Below are 20,074 nucleotides of genomic sequence, written 5' to 3'. Positions count from 1 at the left end.
GACTGATAAAACACTCAACAGGTGGTTGGAAAACGTTTCCACAGAGGGCCAGGGTGGTCCCTCCCAAAAACTATGGGCAGCAGTATTTCATACTACTGTCATTCATGGTAGAAGACATAGAAGAACATACGGTTACTTGAATATGCTCTACCACATTGTAATGTTGCAAAGAGCAATGTTCAAAACATTTAAATAAAAAATAAACTAGTTCCACAGTCAGTATTACTTATTTAAAAACTATATTCCTAAAATAATAAAATAAAATCATCTAGTAGGTAAACATTTCTCTTTTTTTTTTTAATAAACATACTGTATAGCTAACATTGTTTTTTAATAATCTTTAAATGCAAGACAAAAGTACATTCAGGTGACATCTGGAAGTTTTTCAGATACATTTTCAGATACATTAGTATTTCTACTAACTTTATACTGCAGTCTGTGCCGCCTCCCTTTTAAATGCATCTCCTTGGCATTAGGATCATTAAAACTGCATTCACAAAGTTTGCAGTGGAAGCGGATCACCTTTCCTTCATCATTTCGTACCTGCAAAAATAAAGTGAACACATTTGGCTTGTTTTTAATTTTTTCTTCAAACATTTTCCTTCCTTTCCTTCCAAGCAAACTAATTACTCTGAATAAAGTCTACTCATCTRAAAAAAACACATCAAACACTTCAAATTAGAACTTCCAGTGCTAGCAGAGACCCTGCTGTGGCAGGTTAAGTTCCATCCCAATGAGTGCACAACTGTAAGCTGTAACATGAACATACTGAATTACAGCTAACSCTTAGAAAACTGGAAATGCTGAAAAATTTACATCAGATTCTGATACTCCAGACTTCATCGCCATGTTTCAAAACACCCAAATGAGGCCCGATGTGCCTCATCGAGCTCAGAAGAAACACAGAGAACATAAAAAAACACGCATATGCACTTGTCTTTGAAGGGTCATCACCTAACTTGTAATCCTGATGAACAATGTTTCACTAAACTAGTTATAAAATAATACACATTTTCATATCAATACCTCCTCTACATAGTCATGGCCTACTGGCTGGACATCACTCTGCAAGGCAGCCAGAGTTGTGGGAGTCACTGGTTCAGACGCTGTCTCTGGCTTTGCTTCCTGCGTTTGCACGGCAGCAGCGGGAGCTGCTTTAACAGTCTCAGYTGATTTCATTTCTTCCAGTTTACTTCCTGTTGTCTGAAGTTTATTACCACCTACAAATCCAAGATTTTCAATTGTGAATTTTCATTAAATGACAATATGATGGTATATAACAGGCACTCTGAAAACCTTAGGTACAAATACTAATGTTATGGCTAAAACACTACTTTACTTCTAAAGCTTGGTACAATTTAAACACATTCAAACACATTTAAACCGTTTAAAATTTCCTACATTCAAATTAAACACTTAATACTGCTCCTTGATTTTAGCAAGAAAGAAAATCACTGCTTTATGCACTTGTGATTTTTATCATTTCGACASAACTGACAGGAAACAACTCAGAATAGATATTTTAATTATTTCCTGTTTGAATATCAGATTTCTTTTTGGAAGTGGATCCAAAAAAGTACTTCAGAGACATACAGTGTTTGCATTTGCAAAGCTCCTACATCTCCAGTGTCGCAAATGCACAGGTTTTCCTTCAAGAGCCTAACAGCTTGTTTTGAAACAGCTGCTTCCCATCCCTAGATGTCTGTTATGTTCCCTTCTAAAGTTCCCTGTTGTAAGGATGTTTCAGCTGCCCAGTCACCAACTGCCAGCAGTCTGCTTTAACAGGTCAGGCTGTAAAATGAAATTGCAGCCAACTGGAGTGTAATCTGCAGTACTACAGAAGCTACTGCGTAAGAAAGAGATTCTCTTTTGAAGCATGGAGAAGCCTGCCAGAGAGGCCAGACAGAGAGAGAGGAGAAAACAAATGAAAGAACAGGGCAGAAAACCCCAGTTGTGAAGTAAAGCTGCTATACACATGCTTATTTTCAAAAGCTATCAGTACTCCTCTTAAACATACAAATCATTCATGCATAAAGTTAGCTAAACACATTTGTATTTGCTGCACTAAGATCTTAAGGTTATAGAATAGGTTAGGTTTCAAAATAAAGACTGACTTCTGTACTTGCCAACAAAGTTTATTTTCGGTGTAGATATTTTCTTTACAGGTATATTAGCAGCAGTTGAAGTTGTTTTGTTGTTGGACGCTGTGTTAAGTGGTGTGTTTGTCGTGGGAGTAAGAATTTTCACCGCAGAGGATGCCACAGAGGAGTTCACAGTACTGCTGCTAGTTGTTATACTTGAAGCAGAGGCAGTTGGTTTGGAAGCAGATGTAGATGTTGAGGAAGTAGCCTGGGTAACTACATTTGGTTCTGTTGAAGGAATGGGTTTGCCAAGTTTTGTGTGCAATTTTACTACCTGTAGGAATAAAGAGATATTCGTAATAAGATCTCCCTAAACAAGTATGAAAATTACTTGTTAAACACTATGGACATGGAACACACCAATCAGTTCGTTATTGTTTCCTTATAAAGAATGGTCAGGCACAAAAACATGGGTAATACTTTGTCATCTGTTACACAYGAAGAGTTATATAATCTTTGACATTTATTTCAGACAGCTTATTCCCTTTAGAAATTCAGATATTTATGCCAAAAGCAGAGAAGATGAGAACAGAAACCAGTGAACTTCCAATCCAGCAAAACCCAAAGAGTTCTGTTCAAATCATTACAGTGTGAGGGTTTTGTTGCCCAGCTGCCCTTTTCTCACACTCCAAAAAGCAGTGTGTTAAACTACTTAGGTTCCAATATAACAACATTGGATGAATCAAATGATCGAATGAAGCATGCAAAATCAAAATTAAAGATTGTGATAGGTATGAAAGTAGTGATAAATAAAAATACAAATCTGCTAAAACATGCTCTTAATGCAACACATGCACACAGTCATAGTAAGTACACGAATGTATACATAGTCTTAGACTGTTCTGTTTCCACCTATAACACAGGCTTCTTACTCAAGCAACACCCTGAATTTAAGTTTAAGCAAATCTTCAAAAGAACGTTTTAATTAAAAGTCACAAGATTTTTCCAAGTGTACAACAGCAACAATGGAGTCCTTTGTGATTTCATTTTTATGAGATGACAACCTAAATTACCAGGTCTTAGCAACTATCTTAGAGAAGAGAAAGCTATATTCATGTGTACTGGGATAATAATGTACTATTATAACTTACAAATAGAAGTTTAATAATACACATATGGAATTACTAGGCACTAACCCAAGAACTAATGGCTGCACTTATTTGTGAAAGAAAGAGCACCAGGCATGGTGTATAATTTAGTGTCGCTCAACACAAAAGTGAGATGTGGCCTGAGCTTGTTGGTAACACAACTGCAGAGCACACGGCCTAATTCTTCTGTCCCTTGGCACTGACTCAGCCTAGAATGGTCCAGAGTGCTCCAAGAGCTTCACAGTACTGGATGAATCATCAAGAAAGCACTTAAAAAGAAGTGACAAGTATGCTACTTGTATGCTATACTTGTCTTCATCTTATTCTATGCTTACCTGCTACAATTTTCATACTTTCCTTAATACATCTTCCACAGTRCCCAAGAAATACTTCCCCTTCCCTGAGAGTCCTCCTAATAGTTAGCTTAGATGTAAGTTTGGAACAAAAAGAAGAATATTCCCTAACAAAATAATATCAAATACATTGTTTCTGTGAATTTTCTCTGCTCTGCAGGGAAAAAAAAAGAAGCATGTATATAAAGCACTTACTTTCTGATGCTTGGCTCCACGGATATGGGCAGCATAAGCATCTGCTCCTGTACAAGACACGTCACAAAGTTCACAGCGCAACTGATTCTGAGTTCCTCGAGCAGAAGTGCTGCTGTTATTGGTGTTCTGGGAAGCTTTTAATGCCGCTTCTTTCTTTTTGTGTTTCTGGCCTTCCAAGTGTTCTTTATAAGTCTGTTTTAAACACGAGAAAAACACATACACAGTAAGCTGCCTTTGTACTGTTTGTCTCTCATCATACAAATCATGCAATGTAGAACATAGGTTAAAACACATGCTTTGTATAAGTGCTTCCTACAGTGAACATTTATTCTATATATTACGCTCTAAGGCGTATGCAGACCACTTGCAAGACCMAGAAATTTTCTCCTCCTTTATCAAAACTCCATTTATCCAGGTAATAAGGTGTGGATATTCTTCCTGCTTTACCATTTCCTCARTCCTGCATCTCAGTTGCAGTTTCCTGCATTGTGCTGGATTATTCCTGATTTTGAATTTTCAACAGACTTCAAGGCCATAGTAATTAGGTGCATCACAAAAGAGATATTTAAAAAAAAGTTCAAAACAAGGTAGTGCATAAATAAAGCCATGTTGAAATGGATATGCAAAAGTTGAGATTTGCCCCTATACCAACCACAGCTACATGGAGAGCAGAGAGTGGAAGTAATAACAGCTTTACCTAAAGAATAAGAACAGTTTTGGCCAAAGAATCTTAAGAACACTTTGTACGAACTGATACCCACTTTTTACACACTTGTATTCACTGCAAAATTAAACTGAGATGCTGGAATACACCGAATAGCAAAGCAAATAAATTTGCAGGGTTACCACTCAAAGGGCATATAACCCTGTAGCTCTGAACAAAACATTTTCTTGATAGGAAGGAAGGTTGTTACGATAAAGAGCAAATCACATGCCAGCTTTAGATTATTTCTGGAGTCCAAAGTACTGAGCCCAGAGCTGAGGCTTCTTTGAGTTAAAGGGATGCATCTTTTTGTCTTGTAATATTTATTAAGTCTTTCTATAACAGCACATCTTTTCCTTTAGCTATTTCTTTTACTAAAGAACAAAATCAGATCTTTAAAAATAACCCATGGTCTTAAGATATTTCTTTTAGCACAGGAAATGAAGATTAACGCTTATTGCAGAACATTATGTAACACAGGTACCTGTGGTCCAGCACAGCTGATCTTACAAACATCACAGTAGTGGATCTGGGGTGGTTTGGGAGGTTGTTTTGGTTTCAGTTGCTTATTTTGGAATGGTGCCTTTTTAGTAAAGGTGGTCCCTGTCCAAGCGGCTGTTGCAGCAGCAGCAGCAGCTGCTGCYGCCGCCTGTTTCTGTTGTTGCTGCTGCTGCTGGTAATAGGATGATGCAGCCGAATAGACTGCAGCTTCATAGCCGGAATAAGAGGTACCTCAAAGATCAAAACAAAATAAATGTTACACCACTGTACATTACRTATCGATTACATAATACACTCATGACAAGCATGCTGCATAATAGAGTTGGGGGAGGGGCAGGATATAAACAATTTATTGTGATCTTTTTGTGTAGCCTTAGTTTTTCTATATSTTTCAAAGTACAACTAATATAGCATACCAGGAATATGTTTCATCTTAGACATATCTTTGTGGACATAGAGTTATGCATTTAGACATATCAAAGCTTCCCTACTGAATATATGAAATTTCCTAAGACATCTGGTGAGACCAAGTATGATGTTAGTTGATTTTTTTTTAAAACACATTTATTAAAGGCCACTTGACGTTAACAGTCTTTTAGAACCATACTGGGTGTGCAAGCTCTAAACTGAAGACTCAGAAAAACTCATCTAGGAAAAGGAAAGACAACCTTTTATTAAAGACAAAACTTGGTAGTGGTTATTATATCCTACTCCTCTGATTTAAATTGTTTTAGTGCAAAGCAGCTGCTTGCTCACTACAACCTCAGCAGCACACCTTGACTACGCACTCCTTGATTTCTATTATCAAAGTTGAATAAATCAAGGAAACTGGGCTTTCATACCTTTGAGCCACTTTTCCCATAAACTTTCTACATCTACTGGTTCAACTATTTAATCCTCTGCTCAGGTTCTGTTTCAAGGAAGTCTTAAAATCCCTTTTTAAACAGAAAACAAAACAAAACAAAAAGTTCATGGTAGTTGTAATATGCCAGCTGATAACCATCTGGCCATACAGCTAATTTTTTTTTTTTTTTTAAATTCTAACCAGGTTTTCAGTTTCTGATGTTTGAAGGAAAGTTCTTTCCCTTCTTCTCCCATTTGGAGTCAAAGCAACCAAACTTCTAAGATTTACTGGAGGAGGTGGATTGGTCCTCCCCATCCTTGCAACTGCTGTTTGATGATCCCTTCCAATCTCACTAAGCTAGATTTGTGTATCCTTTTTTTTCTATCCACCATCTCTTCTTCAGTCCCTTATTAGAAGTTGTGAAACACTGTGCATGTCACATATACTTTGTATATTCACACATGTGATAATAGGCACATAAAAATGCACACAAGCATCTTTCACAGATGTACCAAAATAGTCTGCTAATGTAATGATTCAAATGGCTGAGTACTTCTCAGKAGACTATGATGTAATTGAGCACAAACCACTAAAACGTTGAGTGTTTAGGTTCTCTCCCCAATAACTGCAAAGGTCCCAGCAACATAATAGGCAAAATTCTTACCAGAGTAAGTAACTGCTGTTGTACTGTACGTTGCACTTTGAGTATAGGATGGAACAACAGTAGCTGCAGCTGCTACTGGCTGYACAGTAGAGGATACTGGATAAATAGAAAATGTAGTTGTAGCCGGACTTGGAGTCGCAGGTTTTATAGCTGTCACTTGCCGTGTTTGCTGGGCTTGAGTATACTGAGTCGCCCCTTGGCTATATCCTGCTTTTGGAGCTAATTGAGATATAAAGATGTACAAAAACAAGTATGTTTTAGCTGAGAAAGTGTGAACCTTATTAAGTGGTATTTAATGACATGCTGGGAATTGAATATGTAACAAACAAGGTCTTTTCTTTTTATAGTAATGGTTATGTTTCCCACAGGTATATATCATACTAAATTTTTAATCACATCACAGCTGGCACTGACTGCTCCCCAGTCCTTTTTTACATTATCTAGTCATTTCATCAGACAACCTGATCAATCATTTTACTAAAAGAGACTGCATATTTAAACTCTGCTAACAATTCTAACCAAACTATCATCTGAATCCTCCACAGACCTATTTTCAACCTAGTCCAGCAATCTTTTTTAGGCAAATTAACAAAGTCAAGTTTGCATGGAAATATGTTCTGTCTGTATTGTATAATATTCCAAAACTCAAGAGATTGCAARTGTCATGCAAACATTTCTCTGATTTTTACGTTCTAGGTTTTTTGGGTTTTTTCTCCACATGCTGTTATGGATTACGTGATAAAACTGAGATAAAAAAACCATGTGAAATATAAAAAGACAAAGTTTCAAAGGTGTAAGAGCAATACACTGCTTGCAGCATGACAGGAGTTTGAGGCTTACCACCCACCTGTCTGGTAGTAGGATTCGGCTACGGAAGGCTGCGGCTGGGCGGCAGCGGCCACGGCCGCAGCAGTTGCTGTTGGCTGTTGATAGTACTGTTTGCTGTCATAAGCTACAGCTGGGGCAGTAGATCGAACATACGAATAGGAATCCTAGAAATAAATAATAAAAAAAAGTTAACAAAAAACATACTTGACACTACATTTAAGCCAGTGAATGTAGGAAGACACCCAAACTACCACTGCCTCTCTTCTCACGGCCTTCTATGATTCCACCTCCTCCTCTTCTATGGGCTCCACAACTGGGCAGAGGAAAGAAACTTGGCTTAACCTGTCAGTTCAGTGATTGCTGTTTTCGAGCATGGTTAATTTTCCATCGCCTCATCATGCAGAACTGACCYCTCCAGAGGCTTACAGTGAACACTGGATGCTAGATCCACAACAAAGGGAAAGTGTCAGCAGAGCTCAGCGTGAGAATGAGAGAGACAAACAGCTCCCTTTCGTAGTCGCCATAACCACACAAGATTTTAAGTAGTGAGCTCACGAGTGTGTTCAGCCACAGAAGAGATGGTTGTTCCTCTCCTGTGCAAAACTCCTATCCTCTTTTACTTGATACTAGAATTCCTGTGACAGCCAGTGCTCTGATGAAGGAACTATTTCCATCTCCCATCAGCAATTATTATTAGAATAGGGTTTTCAGTTTAAACAATTCCATGACAGCCCTGCACGCCACTTGAACATCTGGGCTAGCATAGAGGAGACAGTTCTACCCCTTCCAACAGCAATTCCCAGAATCACTCTGAGGTAAACCTTAGTTCACCATGTATTGTAATAATGTCTATATCTTAGATCCTTCAGTACTGCTGCTACTAATCTTCTATCTGGGCYATACAATGTTGCCGTCACTTCACACTTTCTATCAGTTTCAGGTATTGAGCAGCCTGAATTTGTCTCAAACCATGATTCACGAAAAAAGATAATATAAATACCACACCATCCTACTCAAAAAGCCTCCCCTTTTAACAAGATATACTTTAAAAGTCCAATGACACAAATAAGGTTTTTTTAAAACACTCACCTGGTAATTCTGTGTAGTGACAGGAGGCGGTGGTGGGGGAGCTTCTTGTTGCCGCTGCGTATAACCATAATCTGTAGCTGTGTGTGCTGTAGGGTAACCTCCGTAGGCAGCAGCTGTTGCAGCAGCTGCAACAGCTACCGGCGCAGGCCGGGCGACTGCAACTGTCGCCGCCGCGGGAGCGTAGGCCGCAGTGACGGTGTGCGCAGCGACGGGGGCCTGGTGGACAGTGTAGCTGGCAACTGTGGTCGGATGGGAATAGGCTACCCCCGAAGCTGGCTGCTGGCTATATTGGGAAAGAACAGTAGGCAAATAATTAGATTGATCCAACATACTGCGATAACGCCTAAACATATCAAACCCTCAACCTGATTATCACTTGCCAGTCCTACAATGTAGCTGGAAGAGCTATCTATTTATGGCTATACTTTAAGGGCTTTTATTACCAGCCCCATTTAAAAAGGCTGTGTCATTTTGAAGTTTCTGTGCATAAAGATATACCAAGCGAAGGGGGAGGGCTTTCTTTTAAGTGAGATCTTTATTTTAAAGCAATGGAACAAAAACGTTTTATTTAAAGTAACACAACAGTCTTAATTTGCTGGGCTTTTCTTGATGAGCATGTCTAAGTGCTTCAATAGTTCTTTGATAAAACTGACTTGTCAAATAAAATAAAGGGCTGCTTTTCTCTGAAAGCTCATTACTGACCTGCTGCGCTTGCACGATGTTTTTGAATAAACTATTAAGGTAATGAGATTTGAAAGACTCCCATGAAAATTAGCTCACAACTTCTGGCAGAGACACTTTTTTAATTTTTTTTTCATTATTTATTTTTTAAATCTCCAATAAGAGGCTTTTCCCACAAAAATTTGCACTAGCATAAATTGGCCTCACTCATACAGGAGTTCATTGCTCCACAACAGAAAGCATCAGAAAAAGAGCCAGTCAGCTCAAGGAAGAGGACTGTTACCACCGCCCTGGCAATCTTCCCTGCAGAGTGCAATGTTCTTTCTGACATAACCACCAGAAACAGCAACATTTTACTGCAGATATGACGCTCACGAAAGATGTCTCCATGACTCTTCTACTTGTATGTCTCCTATTTTTATCTGAATTTGTCATTGTGAATAGAGAAAAGTCCATTAACTTAAATATACCAGAAAAGACATTCTAACATTAGAAATGCACAGACAAAAATTTATAACTGTCAGACTTACATACCTATACTTCATCTTTTCTCTTATCTTAAACCCTTGGCTTATGATTTCTCAAGAGACCACCTGCACTCCATTCAAATTCAACTCAGACTCTTTGCAGAGACTTTAACAGGATTCCTACTTAACCAGTCTCCTACTTGACACACAGATAGTTTCTGTTCTGTCAATTTAAGGTAGGAAATTCAATTCCCCAAAAAGAAAAGTCAGGAAGAGTTGATGGTAAAAGTGAACAATAAACCATTAGGCTGCAATAGCTACATATTTAATAGCACAGAAATGTACAATATTCTCACAGAATCAGAGACATCTACTGAAAACATATTAAAATGAGAGGAGACAGCCTTAAATAATAGCTCAGACTGCAGCTGAACGTATCTAATCATCCAATTCTCTTAAAAAGGACAATCTTACTCTACGTTCGCTCACGCTCTTGCCTCCTCCCATACACCAGCCTTCCAATGGCACCCCGATCTGTCTCACTGTTGGCTCTGGAGCCTGTCAGGTTATGCTGTGCATTTAACCCGTTAATGTGGCAGACAGCTGTGCAGAATTTGGAGGAGGCTCATTTACTAACATTAAACATTAATCACACTGGAGTTCAGCACGCTCACAAACTGGGCTGGTGTGTGCCAGAATCAGCACGAGGGGCACATCTGGGAGCGGGGAGAAAGAAGAGGACAGCRGCAGGAGGCATTGATGAGGTTCAGCTTTCACAAAGCCATGATAAAGTGAATAGTACAAAACATTCTACAGTGATTACAATGCCACTCAGTACATCAATAAATTGCTTTTGTTTTCAGAAGGTATAATTAAAACTACCCAATAGTTTTCAGTATTTTGCATTGTAATAAGAGTGTGATCATTATCACCAAGATCCTAACAAGATTCTCTTAAAGTTTCATTTCTTTCGAACTATTTTGCATTAAATTCCTTATCATGGTAGAGAATTAACAGCCCCAATCATTTGATTTCTAAGGCTAATATAATTCTACCACCATGTTTACTTTAGCAAACCTGTTCCCCTTGCTTCTGCAACATCATGCAGAGCTAGTGATCGAGTTTGCAAGATTACATGGAAAATATTGATTGCATCTTAGTTTTCAGAATTATTATGTTATAGAAATGCTTATAAAAAAATTCTACATTCATGAGGTTCTTTTTCTCCCTACAGTCTCACTGAAAAAATTCCATCACTAGGACAACTTGACATATTCATGTAATTATTTTAAACTAATATATTTTTGCATCAGCTTTATTATTTAACTCACAAGTTTTAATCCTTATTTGGTGCTTAGTGCCTCATCACCTTTGCCCATATCAACTTATCTCCCCCCAGACTCCTYTGTCAGGCTCCCTACTCTCTGTCTTTCTTGCCCAGTCAGTAGTATCCGCTCTTTCACCATCTTTCTACCCACCTTACTACTTCCAACTCTTCTTTGTTGAACATGTACGACAAGAACTACTTGCAAGATGAAGTATTAGAAGCAGCATCTGACCCTCCTACACACTTCTTTCTCTCCAGTCCAGTTTCCTCAGAGCAGTCTTACTGTAAAGCTACCTCCATACTGACAATACTTCCTTGGCAATAAATATCATGACATGATGTACTAAGGAAAATACTAAGGGCAGACTCATGACCAATCCCCAGGGAACTCCACTGGCAGTTTTTCCCATCTGATAAATACTCTGACTCTATTAACCACCTCTAGCCAGCTGTTACTCTACAATTCTTCTACTAATTTCTATCTTAAAATTTTCTACTTTTTTTCCATACCGTACCACATTAAGTATTCCATCTTAGTCCAGACAAATAAAACTACAAAAGATTCTGGCACGTGATCAAGTATCAGAGTAACAATGATTTACAATCATATGCCAGCTGAGCTATGCTAACAGTCTATGCGTGTGTCCTCATCTCAGCAAAGAAAGTAACTCAGTTTAGCTTCATCTCTCAACACAGCAGGCAAAAAGAGTTGAAATTACTCTGCACATTCTAGGGACTAATCGCACACAAGGAGCAATTACCGYAGCACCGCAGGCACGCAAGAACACACTGACCTGACAACCTGATCAGTTTTCTCTGCAGGTCATTTTATTGTCTCTTCAAAAAACAATTTTAATGTGCTTATTAGCACCTCCGAGTTTAAGGAGTTCCAGTTCCTTTATGTGAAAGGTTGCTCGCTCCAACTAGTCTCACTAGTTCCACTAGGTCCAGTTTAAAACCACAGAGTAAGTTAGGTTGAAACGGGTCTTCGGAGGTCAGCCAGCCTAATCCCACATGCAAAGAACAGTCAACTGATGTTAGATTAGACCTCTCAGGGCCCTGGCTAGTCAGGTCTTCAGCATCTCCAAGAACGGAAATTCTGTCACCTCTCTACACACTCCAAATCATTCTTCAGGCACTCTCACTGTGAAGACTTTTTACTTAGCTCATTAAACCTACAATTTCAAATTAATTCTAGACCTGCATTTATTTCCTTAAAGCCAACTCGGTTTTTGACCACTCAATTCATATGACAACTTCATATCTTCTACTATTCTACATGCTGCCTTCAAGTGTTCGACTCCAGGTTACACAGATGTGTTTTAGTCGCCCAGCCTCTTAGTTGATTTCTTCAGTCTCTCCCTACCTCCACTTCTCCATTTTTTTTGCCTCGTCCTCTCAAGTAACACTGCCTCTATTTAATCATTTTTTATTCTGGTATATCCCTAGCTTGCCTTCTCTTCCACATCCTACCTAAGGAAGCTCAGGAGCAAGAGGATAAATTCTTTACTCATAATTACTCKAGTGCAGTGCCACATATTATTAAATACCATTATACTATTAAACATACCTTGATAAGATGACTGCAGTCAACTCCTTTGCGCACATAAAACTTCACACTTCACAACCTGAACATAGGACTAAGACCACAGCTACTTTCATTGTGTCAACGTTTAATAGTTGTGTACATTCACAATTACGACTTTCATGAASAAGCTATGAAGATCTACCCAATTCTACACTGCAAGAACAGAGCAGTGTTTTAGAACAGTGTAAAGAATAACTATATTAAAAAGTGTAATTCCAAGCAGATATTTAGCCTGGTGAATTCCAACCTGAACACTTACAAGAGATCTTTGCCAAGGAAACTGTAACCCTGTTTTTTGATAAACTTTGACATATATGACTATATTTTGAAATAGTTTTGATGGACTCCAAAAATGAAAAAATCTTGGCAGAATGCTTAAAATTATTTTAAGTCAGCAGTTGGCTAGAATGCAGAAGCTGCTGATCACCAGCTATTATTGAAGCACTAGTGTCCACTTAGCAAATCTTTGTTCTCTATTTTCTAAAATYCACAAGTTTGTCCAATTCAAATAGTCACATAAAATGTTTGGTATAGTATTGGATGGGTAACGTTTTTTCACAAAAGAAGGTGTAGAAGCAAATTTGTGTAATACTTATATTCGGTATATTAGTCACTTTTAAATATTAGCACTGATAATTTCCCACAAGTTATCAGCCCAAGAATTACGAAGAATAAAGAGCACTTCTTTTCGAGAAATAAATAATGGATTCTCCTCTAGAGGTCCCCTGCTTTCCTCCTTCATTTCCAGATGTTGGTGTTTCCTATTAACAAAGTACTGAGACTGTCTTTGTAAAAACAAAGAAACAAAAAATCATTAAGAAGGTTAATTGAAATCAGAAAGTTTTACTCAAAGTTAACAAGAGCAAGCAAATGTAAAACKGACATAATTCTGTGTAGCYAGGTAACTCCTTCAGAAGACTTGAGACTATAAGATGCATTATTTCTTACAGTTAGCCCATTTGTTGAGTAGGAAAGGCACTGAAAAACCTAGTAAGGTACATGTAACAATCACTACCAAAGGAATCCATTTGCAGAAAAAATGCAGTCTATGTCCATGAGGATACATAGCATGGGAGAGGTATTTGTACAGCATCTGACACAACATCTAAAAGCTTTTCACATTGACTAGAATAATTTTAAAAGTGCATTTCATACACACATAAACCCAAGGCATACAAAACAACAGACCTCAAGCATATGTCTATTTAAAGCCAACAGAAAGACTTTAACACTGCTATTCCAGCTGCATTTACAGTGCCAAAAATGTTCTTTAAAAAAGTACTATTTTGATCTGTAGTTAAGATCAGAATTAAAAACAATTTTGTCTCTATCCAAACTGTGAGCTTCCTCAAAGAAGGAAAAGCACAGCTCCAGAAACATGKTGCTTCATGTTCTATGATGCAAAGAAGTGAATTTTAGGACAGCTTAGCAAGGCCCTTAGGCTACACACAGAAGTATCTTTAACTACAGAGAAAGTATAACCAAGTCTTACAGGTTGGAATCAGACTTCTAATAATATTTGATCACTTTAGAATTACAGAAAATAAATTTAAGAGATGACTGCACTTCTCAATGTTTCCTATGCTATTCTCTCAGTAACAGAATTGCAAAGCTCTATTTAAAAATACATTTTGCTTTGCCAGAATGTGAAGATTTAAACAAGTATGACCTAACTCTTCAAAATCTCTAAGTACTGAAAACATATCTTTTTAGAATTATACAGAAAATTATCATTTTTTCAATTATTATTTTGAGAATAGAACACTTTTCATAATGCAATTCACTGGGACACCCATGGGAGATCTGAAGTTATATGCAAGTGCAATCCTCTCTTGCAACCTGCTAAATTTTAGTAGTTCATATTTATGACATCAATCATATTTAACATACAATATTGYCTAATCACACTTGGCCTGAAAAAGGAGCCCCTTGTAGCAATTTTAAGCTTCTCTTTCCTGTTTCTCAAAACTTCCTTGTGTCATTCCATTACAAACAACAAAAAAAAATACTTACTGCAWTTGGATATACTGGCAACATATACCAGCAATTACTCATCTCCAAGATGAATAATCTTATGCTTTCAATACATCCTTACTGCTTTTTAATCTTCGCATTTATTCTCACTACCTGATTTAATTCCAATCAAACTACACAACATTTCCCTCCTGTGACGCTTGCTGTCCATCACAACAGAGTGGTTTAAAGCACATGGTGCTACATGTGCTTTGTATCAACTACTCTCTGCCTGGTTACACACAAAGGCTATCTCACTGTCTATACTGATGTCCCTTATCCGTGCCAAAATATAACTTTTTATTTAGTAAGTTAGTTAATAGCCATGTTCACAGCAATAGCTCAAGACAAATGGGATAACAATTACAAGTTTTTCAGTCAGAAGTCAAATTTTCCCRTTTAGAAAAATTGCAAAAACTATCAAAGTGGGCGGGAAGAAGCTTCCCTAGCRCAGAAATTTGTATTCAATTCCTAAAGCAGTCTGTATTTCCTGCCACAAACCACAACTTAGCTTTTCTAAGTACCAATAACACAGGTACTCTTTTCCCTGCCATTGCTCCATTTAAGCAACAGACAAAGCTTTGCACATGACTCTGTATCAGAATTAAGACTGTAAATATCCATTTGAAGATAAARCTACAGAGGACTTCAATACCTCTGACAGGAGAGTTTCCCCCAATGGTTGGTCCKTAAAGATGCGAGTGTGTTGGAAACTTAAACCAGCTTGCAGACTTTCCTCCTAAAAGCAACAGATTACAGAGGTACCTTTCCTCCCCACCTCTCTCTGGCTCCCTGTCATTAGCTCACTGCAATGCTGGCACAGAGCCCATGTTAACAAACCCTGAGCTTTTCACCTCCTCTCTAATTTGACATCTCATTTGAGACTGGCACCTCACTGGTTTGAAAATAAGTCTATCAAAATCTCTGTGTAAATGGCACTGGTTTATTGGCGCCTTCTTCTGTATATCAAGTAAGTTAGACAGCATGTTTAAAGTGGCAATTAAAGGCAACATAGATTAAACAAAGGAGAGGCAGTATGATGCACCTCTCTGATATTAACTTAAGTTCCTTCTGGTAAAAATACATACCCTTTAAATAGGATGCAATTCAAGATAGCAAGGGCATAAAATTCATGGAAAGAAAGCATTTGGAGTTTTAACATTAAAATATAGGTAGGTTTATCCTAATCATAACATCCTGAATAAATTAATTCCCCAGACATTTCAGAGTGGGGTTTCACACCATCATAACAACAAATATCTGTTTTTCCTAAAAGATTTCCAGTTCAAATCTAGTAGTAAAATTTCACTTCAGAAAAAAGACTTGACTCCTCAGCATTRTCTTTGTACTTAAAATTGTCCACCAGCATAAGTCTGAATTATGTTTRGTGACACTTTAAGCTTGAGCAAGTAGGATCCTCCGTGGATTAGACCCCTAACATCTCAAAGGTTGAAAGCTTTTGGAACCATGATTTGAGTGAAGAACAGATAATTGGGCAGACACTGATAAGACCAYAGTAAAGCTGTTTAGAAATACTACCATGCAGGGAAACAAAMCAAACAAACAAAAGAAAAGCCCAACCTTTTCACGTTGGCAAACCTATCCATCCACACATCTCTCCTTGCCCATTTGTGCCACAGCYTTGAATATCTGGTAACATCTTTGCACTGTGCTTGGATGCCAAACTAGCTATAATAGCAGGAGTTCACTTTCATACGGCTCAGGAAGATTGCATCTTATCCTAAGCTCAGAGGCATCATGCTACAGACCTGAATAGCTACAATCGTTTTCCTCTGGAAAGGCTCCAAAGGCTCATGACGCTGGGTTAACAGTCATGCTACTTGAGGGCACACATACTCCAATTCAAAGTAACCAAAGCAGCTCTAACTACCCAAGAAGCTCCAGTCTATGATCTGTCTCATTAGAAGTGACTCACCAAGAACAAACTCCAAGTTATTTTTATCTTCTTAAAAGAAACCAAAAACCTTAGCACAAGGATGATTAAATGCGACCACCACATTTGTAGGCAAATAAAAACTCACTTCCCTGCCAGAATCTTTCTYGATACTCTCATCTCGCCAAGTGCATCCCCATAGTCCAATGAGCCAACATTAAAATAAAAGGATAACTATGCCTCTTCCTAGCATGGAATTATGAGTACTACTGTTTTAACACGTGAAAAATATTCCAAAATCAGGCTGTACTTCAAATGAAGTACAGACTCACAGTGGCTCAGGTGATTTACAATATGTGTGCACCTACCTACCAAGCCAAAGTGGGTCTGCATCACCAAATTTCATATTTATTTGTAAATCCTAAACAAATGGATTACTAAAGTTATTGAAATAAGTAACAAATGAGTTTAACATTGCAAGCAAGACTTTACATGCTAATACCACCACTAGCAAAAATGCACAAATTGTGAAAGCAAAAATACTCATGCAAGTTTCCTTTGTAAGTATTTGCCTAATCTACTGTTGTTCTCATTAAATCATGATATTACTTTGTAGTTGCCATAAAGAATTTTATATGAATGGACAGCAGGAAATTTTATGCTGTGGCAAAGCCAAACGGAACAAGAATGCTTCTAATTCATTATTCATAGATTTAACAGCCACTTAGCTCTTTTGCTGCCTTTGATTAAATATGAAGTGAGGTAAGATTTCAAACATACCATATGAAAAACAGTATTTATGAACAAATATGGACACCTGCTGTCTTTCTTCTTATTTTATTTTAGGACTATATGCCTTGGAGAAATGTTAACTTATCCTTCATATGAAGAAAATGGAACTATTTCAATGGTCCATAATGGACACAGCTAAAGTAGCTTCACAGCAAGACATAAAGCGATTTCTATTCCAATAACAACTTTGTTGTCTTTTAAATTTTTAAGATGTTATTTCCATGGATCCAGTACTTCTAATATGTGATGTCTTTACTGCTTTTAATACAGACTAGAACACTGTCAGTTTGAGAAGTTGAAATTCTCACAGGGTTTATATTGGTTTCCTATGAGTCCAGAACTAAACATGGAAGAACACAACTACAAACTCCTTTCAAATCTCATTTAATTGGTACAGCAGGCTCTCCTCTTTGAAATAATTTCTCATAAACTATTTAGACTCTCTTCCTTCTGAAAAGAAGTTTTTTCTTCTGCAAGTCTTCAACTGAATATTTAACAGCTTCATACTTTGAGATAGCCCAAGAAAGGCCTACATCCTAAAAAGAATTCCACGCAGATTTTTGCACTTCGTTGCAGATCTGCTGAAATCAACAGGATGATATATATATATATGGAGCACTGAGCAAAATTTCTTTAAAGTTGCAACCTAAAGATCTACCAATTCTGCTACTTGGTATAAAAACTAGATCATGGGGACTTCTAGCTGCCATACATCAAAACAATAAAATTTTGTAGATTTAAGGCCTACCTATTATCCACTGATGGACAGATGTGGACAGATCATCCTGTATTCCTCATCTCTAACAAAACAAGAATTTTATTCTTCTAGAATCTGTGATATTTTAAATGCTGTAAGCAATCTTGCAGGGCTTATTAGAATATTAATCTTGTATTATCTTCCTCTGCCTCCACCATCTCTTCTAAAATGCACTAGGGTAGAACGTACACTTTGTGGCACACAGTAAATAAGCCAACATGGAACACCCAAATCTGCCTTAAAAAGGTTAGCTCCCGTTTCCGCAATTCATTTTCACTGCAATACTTAAATTTTTATCATGAACATGAGATGCTCCAAGTGATTCCTGTATTTTTGGCTCAAGATATTGAGGTCTTCTGTATGTTATGAAGGGAGTGCTTTAACTATGATTGCCATGCCTCCCCACTTGAGATCCAGTGAATATACAAATCACTTAGATGGCACAGAGACTTYCACTAATCTCTSTACAGAAGAGTATCTTGCACTTTCGACAGCAAAGGAAAAAACTTTCTTTGATCAGTTTTTCCAGTTTCCATAGCTCTAGAACACATTCAGATTAACTGCGAGAACAGGCTTGCACTTAAGCATTATTGCTACTAAAGTTTTTATGTAACAACTCAAAAAGGAATTTTGAATGAGTTTTTGCTTTAGATGAATTGCTCAGATTCTTAAGTGTATAGACTTCCCATCTACAAATGAAAAGGAATAATTCTTAAAAATTAGTCTCCATACCTCAGCTGCATACATAAGAATCTCTGTAACTAAAGACCATTTTTCTTACGAAACCCTATCTCTGCTAGTTTGAATCTCTTCTCTCCCCAGGGATGACTCAATCCCAAATTTCACTGTATTTCTCAAGGAGAACAAACCTACTGTCAGCACCTCATCAAAAAAGAACTAGAAGATTGAGCTAAGTTTAATTTTCCGTTTTAATTATTATATATTGCTAGTAACTGAAAATAATGTACTTCAAGTCCATTTCCAGGAAAAAAAAAATGCAAGTGCAATCTGAGGAGTTAAGACTTCTATAAAACCCACTCTCTTAAATTACCTAAGTTGGGCAAGTTTGATTATACAATTAACAGCAGCATATATTGGCATTAGTTTGTTAATAAGTTCTCATGTTTGCTTTATTCTTTCTTTTTTAATTTATTTTTAATATAGACCAGCAGTCAAGGATGTTCTTCATAACAGATTCAATACCATAGATTCAAATGTGAGCTTCAAGATGATACTCCAATACAAGTCAAACCTGTAAATTTTTTTCTGGTGATATCTATTTCTTACCAAATCAATAATTTACATTCACAGAAAATATGGCACTTATTATCGCTTTTTAACACTGATGTACAAGCTTTGACACACAAGGACTAAGGCAGCACATCATTACAAGATGCATAGTTGCAGGCCCACTATAAGACCTGCTCCTGGTCTTAGGCATSGGAGTTAGGAACCTCCCTGAGCATCACTGGGCCTCAGCAGTACGTGCAGCTTCCTGGATAAGCCTGTGCTAGTTCTAACATCACCTCAGCGGAACGACCAAGTCCCCTGAATTCGCTGCCCCCTTATCCACCCATTTTCGGAGAGTTTGTGTAGGTGTCGTTTCTGGTTATGTTAACAAGGGCTCCTCCCTCCCGCACTGGCTAAAACGGGGGGCTGAGGCCCCGGGCTGATCCCCACCCTCCCCGGAGGAGGGCCCGGGCACGGGGGCAGCAGCTCCCAGTGATGTTGACTGCGAGGGGMCATTTTAATATAAGGGCCTCGGGACGCGCTGCAGGTCCCCACGCTCCCCTCCCGGTACCGGGGAGGACTGGGACCCCCGGGGGCGGCGTGGAGAAGCGCGGGGCCCCCGGCGGGGGCTCCCCGCGGCAGAGCGGCCCCCACGCCGCGGGCAGCGGCTCCCGTGGCCCGAGGGGGCGGGCGGATCCCGGCCGGGGCCACGGGAGCGGCGGGGCGGGGCAGGGCGGGGAGGGTCGCGGCCGTTACCTGTACTGGGCAGCAGCCCCGCTATGGGTGAATCCAAAGTAGTTGCCGGTGGCCATTTTGGCATCTTCTCCCAGCCGGCTGGGCACTGTGGCGGCGGGAACCGAGAGGCGGCGGCGGTCGGGGCCATGACAGGAGGCCCGGCAGGAGGAGCGGGGGAGGGGGG

At 38.6% G+C, this 20,074-nt stretch overlaps 1 protein-coding gene and 1 non-coding gene across 2 annotated transcripts in view; both read right to left on the bottom strand.

Annotated features, from left to right (window-relative positions):
* The window catches only part of ZFR (zinc finger RNA binding protein), a 34,961-nt gene extending 14,963 nt beyond the window's left edge, over positions 1-19,998 (bottom strand). Inside the window, 9 exon segments of the mRNA XM_026038123.1 lie at positions 424-543; positions 1,027-1,220; positions 2,127-2,415; positions 3,778-3,969; positions 4,965-5,212; positions 6,490-6,708; positions 7,337-7,481; positions 8,407-8,689; positions 19,912-19,998. Coding sequence (XP_025893908.1) covers positions 424-543; positions 1,027-1,220; positions 2,127-2,415; positions 3,778-3,969; positions 4,965-5,212; positions 6,490-6,708; positions 7,337-7,481; positions 8,407-8,689; positions 19,912-19,967 — 1,746 coding nt within the window. The 5' untranslated portion in view covers positions 19,968-19,998.
* Positions 10,547-10,683, bottom strand: LOC112946867. The gene has a single exon (XR_003249300.1). It is a non-coding gene; the product is annotated as a small nucleolar RNA SNORA66 (small nucleolar RNA).
* Positions 19,999-20,074: the final 76 nt, after the last annotated feature.

This window comes from Nothoprocta perdicaria, unplaced genomic scaffold (assembly GCF_003342845.1).
Source record: "Nothoprocta perdicaria isolate Ctin4 unplaced genomic scaffold, notPer1 scaffold_1, whole genome shotgun sequence".
In the NCBI taxonomy this organism is placed as follows: Eukaryota; Metazoa; Chordata; class Aves; order Tinamiformes; family Tinamidae; genus Nothoprocta; species Nothoprocta perdicaria.
This window is presented reverse-complemented; position numbering and strand designations above follow the sequence as displayed.